General features: G+C 64.3%; 1 protein-coding gene across 1 annotated transcript in view; it reads left to right on the top strand.

Moving 5' to 3' along the window:
• The window catches only part of MINK1 (misshapen like kinase 1), a 58,017-nt gene that overhangs the window by 45,890 nt on the left and 6,157 nt on the right, over positions 1-5,970 (top strand). Inside the window, exons 13-20 of the mRNA XM_028498088.2 lie at positions 113-199; positions 407-589; positions 784-957; positions 1,268-1,528; positions 1,972-2,057; positions 2,217-2,327; positions 2,461-2,573; positions 2,734-2,819. Coding sequence (XP_028353889.2) covers positions 113-199; positions 407-589; positions 784-957; positions 1,268-1,528; positions 1,972-2,057; positions 2,217-2,327; positions 2,461-2,573; positions 2,734-2,819 — 1,101 coding nt within the window. The remainder of the gene's footprint in view (positions 1-112; positions 200-406; positions 590-783; positions 958-1,267; positions 1,529-1,971; positions 2,058-2,216; positions 2,328-2,460; positions 2,574-2,733; positions 2,820-5,970) is intronic.

Genomic DNA, 5,970 nt, shown 5'->3' with positions numbered 1-5,970 from the left:
CCCCACCTCCTCATCCTCACCCACTGACCCTGTCCGCCACCTCTGCCGCCGCCGCCGCCCCCCTCTGCCTCTCCCTCTTTCCCTGCCCTTTGCCCCCCACCCTGCCCCCCAGGAGTATATCCGTCACAGGCTAGAGGAGGAGCAGCGACAGCTCGAGATCCTTCAGCAACAGCTGCTCCAGGAACAGGCCCTACTGCTGGTAACGGGGTCCCCAGCCGCCTCTGGGAAGATGCGTATTCAGAGTGTCTCTGCTGGAATGGGATGGGAACCCTTCAGGGGAAGGGGTTCACCCCAGCATCGAGGGAAGACATCGCCTCTCTAGGCAGTTGGAGCAGAGCAAGGGCACGGCTGCTCTAGCTTCCAGGCCACGCCCTGCTGAGCCCTCTCTCCCCACCCTTGGGCCCAGGAATACAAGAGGCAGCAGCTGGAGGAGCAGCGGCAGTCGGAGCGCCTGCAGAGGCAGCTGCAGCAGGAGCACGCCTACCTCAAGTCCCTGCAGCAGCAGCAGGCCCTGCCCGCGGACAGGAAGCCCCTGTACCATTACGGTCGGGGCGCTAACCCTGCCGACAGACCGGCCTGGGCCCGAGAGGTACTCATTGCCCCCTTCGCTGCCTGAGGCTCCGCCGCCTGGGACCTGATAGCTGCGAGCATGCTCCTTCCGCACGGGCGGGCGCTGGGAAGGGGAAAGGGGCACGCGGTGCAAGCGGAGGGCTGCGGAGGTCTGGACCTCGGTTTTGAGAACAGGACAGAAGTTGTCCTGCTTGGCATCCTCTTGCATCACAGGTAGAAGAGAGAACGAGGATGAACAAGCAGCAGAACTCTCCCTTGGCCAAGACCAAGCCAGGCAGCACAGGGCCTGAGCCCCCCGTCCCCCAGGCCTCCCCTGGGCCCCCAGGACCCCTTTCCCAAACTCCTCCTATGCAGAGGCCGGTGGAGCCCCAGGAGGGACCACACAAGGTGAGTCTCTCCCTGTTCCTGTCTTAACACGCAGACGCAGGGGGCCTCACGCAGCACAGCTACATCTTGTGTACACACATGCACATGCCCTTAGCCAGGGATCACAGACCTCGGGATACGTGGGCAGAGACAGGCGGCTGCACCCATCTGTTTCTGTGTCTTACCTGTTCTTGGGCTCTAGGAGCCCCTTTCAGTGGATAATCGGAAGCCAGAGGCTTGACTTGCCCCTTCCTCCCAGCCCAGGCCCCAGCTCCCAGGTGGGGACGTGCCACAGAGCAGGCAGCCCACCCTCCCTGGTCTCTCCCCGCAGAGCCTGGTGGCACACCGGGTCCCACTGAAGCCATATGCAGCGCCTGTACCCCGATCCCAGTCCCTGCAGGACCAGCCCACCCGAAACCTGGCTGCCTTCCCAGCCTCACACGACCCCGACCCCACCGTGCCCGCACCCACTGCCACGCCTAGTGCCCGAGGAGCCGTCATCCGCCAGAACTCAGACCCCACTTCCGAAGGGCCTGGCCCCAGCCCGAACCCCCCAGCCTGGGTCCGGCCTGATAATGAGGCCCCTCCCAAGGTAAGGACAGCCTTGCTGAGCCGGAAGAGGGCAGAGGAATAGTAAGGGAGGGGAGCGGAGGTCGAGTGGGCAGCAGGCGAGGTGGACGTGGGTTCGGGGTTGGAAGGGAAGAGAAGGGCGAGGCGTCTAGCACGGCGCGTCCCTCAGGTGTTACCCTAATGTCTGGTGGGCGGGCCGCCACCCGCGTGTGTCCCGGTGATTCCGTGGTGCATGTGGGAGTGGAAGAGTGCCCAGGGTTTGGGGGGCGCCAGGGGCCAGACTTTCTGGGTCAGACCCCAGCTCCGCTGTTTCCCATTTTCGTGACCTCAGACAAATTCATTAGCTTCCCCGATCTCAGTCTGTTCCTCCATAAAGGTGGGGAGAGCCCCTTCCAGGGTCTCCATGAGGACAAGTGTCCACCGGGCACCCAGCACAGAGCACTGACTCCTTTCTTCTCTCCTCAGGTGCCTCAGAGGACTTCATCTATCGCCACTGCCCTTAACGCCAGTGGGGCTGGAGGGTCCCGGCCAGCCCAGGCTGTCCGTGCCAGGTAACCCCTGGGTGCGGGCGGGCAGCAGCCCAGGGAGCGGCGTGGGGGGGCAGAGGGGAGTTTGCCAGGTTACCCGCCTAGGGGTGGGCAAGCCCCGACCCGGTCACCTCAGCCCCCTCCCTGCCCCCCGCCCCCGGCACCCCTGTGCTCCCTCCACAGACCTCGCAGCAACTCCGCCTGGCAAATCTATCTGCAAAGGCGGGCCGAGCGGGGCAACCCCAAGCCTCCAGGGCCCCCTGCTCAGCCCCCTGGCCCGCCCAACGCCTGTAGGTAATGGAGCCGTCCCCGCACTACTCACTCCTGCCACCTGCTTCCCCTGGTGATGGCTCCCTCTGCGGCGCAGCTCAGCCTCCCCGGGCGGGGACACCCTGTCCCCCTGACCCTGCCTCTGCCCCTCCCGCAGTAACCCTGACCTCAGGAGGAGCGACCCTGGCTGGGAGCGCTCGGACAGCGTCCTCCCCGCCTCTCACGGGCACCTGCCCCAGGCTGGCTCACTGGAGCGGAACCGGGTGGGAGGTATGTGAGCCGGGCCCCACGGGCAGCCTCCATCAGGGTGGACCCTGCCTTTGGCTGCTCTCGACTGCGGGGGGGGGGCAGGGGGGGGAGCGGGCTGGGCTTGCGGCCACCCGCTGTGCAGGAGTCGGTGACCTCCCGTCCCCCACCCCGCCACCTCTAGCCTCCAAACTGGACAGCTCCCCCGTGCTCTCCCCTGGGAACAAAGCCAAGCCCGACGACCACCGCTCGCGGCCAGGCCGGCCCGCAGTAAGTCACCGGGTGGCACCTCCGGCCCTGCCTTCTCCCGGTTTGGGGCTTTGGGGCTGATGTGGAGCCCGTCTCCCTGGACGTGGACCCTCCCCGCACGCACGGGGAGGGAGATGGAACTGTGCCCTCTTGGAGGCGCAGAGGGCCTGATGCTGGTGGGGGTGGAGGCTGAGTGCCGGCCTTGGAGAACGCTCAGAGGAAATGGGCGCCTCTGCTTCCCAGCACCGCCCCTTCTCCACCTGCAACCCTGCAGCTCGATTCTCCAGAGCCACCACTCTGAGGAAGCTCCCCCCAAAGTTCAGCCTGTACTTGGGCTCCTGGGTGGAGGGGGGCAGCTCCCTCAGCCCAGCCCAGACCAGACTGATGCCTCCGCCTCCCCTCGGCTCACATCCTTGGCCTCTAACACCAAGGCTACTTCCCCCTCTCCTGCCCCAGGGTCTGGCCCATCTCCACGCCCACAAGGTGATCCACCGAGACATCAAGGGGCAGAATGTGCTGCTGACAGAGAATGCCGAGGTCAAGCTAGGTACGCCGACGCCTTCTGACCTCCAGCACGGAATGAGCCCCTTTATTCATTCTCTCCAGTGGCTCAAGTGCAGCTACCCGTGGGCTGGGAGGTTTGCTCCTCTCCTTCTGCTGCAGATTCACCCGAGCACTTGTTTTGCCTGCTCCCTGTTAGGTCCCAGGTGCTGTGCAGGCCCCTCTGGGGAGATGGGATTGTTCGGCTCCTTCGGCCTGGAATGTTGTCCCTCGGTCCTTTCACCTTGGTTTTCCCCCCAGACGCAGGAAGACTAAGTCAGGGTCTTTGGGATGTTGATGGGGTGAAGAGATGGCCGGGAGTGGCCAGGTAGGACTCGCGGACGCCAGCACAGACGAGGGAGCAGACGTGGTGCTCCATCACAGCCTCTCCCTCTGTCCTCCCAGTGGATTTCGGGGTGAGCGCACAGCTGGACCGCACCGTGGGCAGGCGGAACACTTTCATCGGGACCCCCTACTGGATGGCCCCCGAGGTCATCGCTTGCGATGAGAACCCTGACGCCACCTACGATTACAGGGTACGGAGCAGGGAGTAGGCGCGTGGAGGCAGCCGAGGGCAGGAAGGAGGTGGGGGCAGCGGGTGGACTGAAAATAGGGGGAGCTTGAGCAGGTTGGGGAGCAAAATGACGACCTGGGGTCGTGTTAGCAGTGAGAGGCTGAGGAACGTTTTGTGGTCAGGAAAGTGCGCTTGGGACGGGTGGGGGAGTTGGAGGACAGGGGCCTCAGGGAGGGCGTGGACCAGGAAGAGTGGTCGGGAACGTTCACCTGTCCCTCTTCTCTTGCCTCCACAGAGTGACATTTGGTCTTTAGGAATCACAGCCATCGAGATGGCAGAGGGAGCCCCCCGTAAGTGCAGAGCCTGGGAGAGGAGGGAGGGCCCAGAAAGAGCTCTAGGGAGGAGGTGGGTCGCGGGAGGCCTGTGGCCAGAAGGACTCCAGGCTCTTGGCCGGGCGGAAGGAGCTGATCGCGTCTCTTCCGTGCACCAGCTCTGTGTGACATGCATCCCATGCGAGCCCTCTTCCTCATCCCCCGGAACCCGCCACCCAGGCTCAAGTCCAAGAAATGGTAGGTCTCTGGGGGGTTGGCGTCTAGGAAGGAGGCCCTCGGACAAGGCCTCCACCTCTCCGCCCTGCGCCCAGGCTTGGGTCTGCACCAGAGAAGAGGGGGCGGGCGGGGGCGGCACTGCAGCTGGGGAGCCAGGAGCCTGGTGTTGGGATACGGGGGAGACAGGAGGGAAGTCAGGGTGGATCCCCCCCTTCCTCCTGGCATCACCCCCCCTTCCGAGGGGGCCCTCCCAGTGTGAGCCACCATCATTTCCAGGTCTAAGAAGTTCATCGACTTCATTGACACGTGCCTCATCAAGACTTACCTGAGCCGCCCACCGACGGAGCAGCTGCTCAAGTTCCCGTTCATCCGCGACCAGCCCACTGAGCGGCAGGTCCGCATCCAGCTCAAGGACCACATTGACCGATCTCGGAAGAAACGAGGCGAGAAAGGTCAGCGGGCGGAGGGAGGGGGCGGGTCTGGGACACACACAGCCCCTGCTCCTCTTCACCAGCCCTGGCTCCTCCTGGCTCCCCTTCAGGCCCCCTTCCAGCGCCAGCTCTCCCTGTGCAAGGAGATCTCCTTTCCCAAACTTCCAACCCCAGAGGGGTTTTTCCTCTGTCGCCACCTGATTTAAGTCCGCCTTCCACATGAGGGCTCACGCTGAGCATGTGCACGTACACCTCCCACCACATCCCGCCCACGGCGGGGTCTAATCCCGCATCTGCGTCCGGGCCCGAACCTGCGAGCCACCATCACCCCGTTGCTCCAAGGAGGCGGGTGGGGACCCAGGAGCGTGGCCATCCAGACAGACCTTATTGGTTATCCCCATCTAAGGTTTCCCTAGCCCAGGGTGGGGTCTGGGGCACTGGGTGAAGAAACAGCAGTGATCTCCCCCCTCTGCAGAGGAGACAGAATATGAGTACAGTGGCAGCGAAGAGGAAGACGACAGCCATGGAGAGGAAGGAGAGCCAAGGTGGGCTTGGCAGGCGGAGGTTGGGGACCATCGCTTACCGTCTGCGGGGGCAACAGTGGTCCTTGGCTTGGGGACTCAGTCTGGGGGTGGTGGGCACAGACAGGTAGACCCATAAGATGGAATCCCTGGGTGCTGAGATGGAACGGAACGAACGAATGAGCAAGAGGTGTGCGAGGGGGATTCAGGGCTGCAGGCTGGGATGTTAAAGGAATCAGGGCCTGAAAGGGGGCAGAGGGAGGGCAGGCCTCCGGTCAGCGGGAGTGGCCAAACGCAGACCGTCTGGTCTGGTCGGGTGAAGCGCCCATTTAGGGCTCCCAGGGATGAGGGTGGCTTCTGACCCCGATCCTCCGTGTGCGGTCCTGACCCAGCTCCATCATGAATGTGCCGGGGGAGTCGACCCTCCGCCGGGAATTCCTCCGGCTCCAGCAGGAGAACAAGAGCAACTCGGAGGCTTTAAAGCAGCAGCAGCAGCTGCAGCAGCAGCAACAGCGAGACCCAGAGGCGCACATCAAGCACCTGCTGCACCAGCGGCAGCGGCGCATCGAGGAGCAGAAGGAAGAGCGGCGGCGGGTTGAGGAGGTGGGTGGGTGGGGT

The sequence above is a fragment of the Physeter macrocephalus genome, chromosome 14, assembly GCF_002837175.3.
Source record: "Physeter macrocephalus isolate SW-GA chromosome 14, ASM283717v5, whole genome shotgun sequence".
Lineage (NCBI taxonomy): Eukaryota > Metazoa > Chordata > Mammalia > Artiodactyla > Physeteridae > Physeter > Physeter macrocephalus.
The sequence above is the reverse complement of the archived record's forward strand: the minus strand, read 5'-3'. Positions and strand labels throughout refer to the sequence as shown.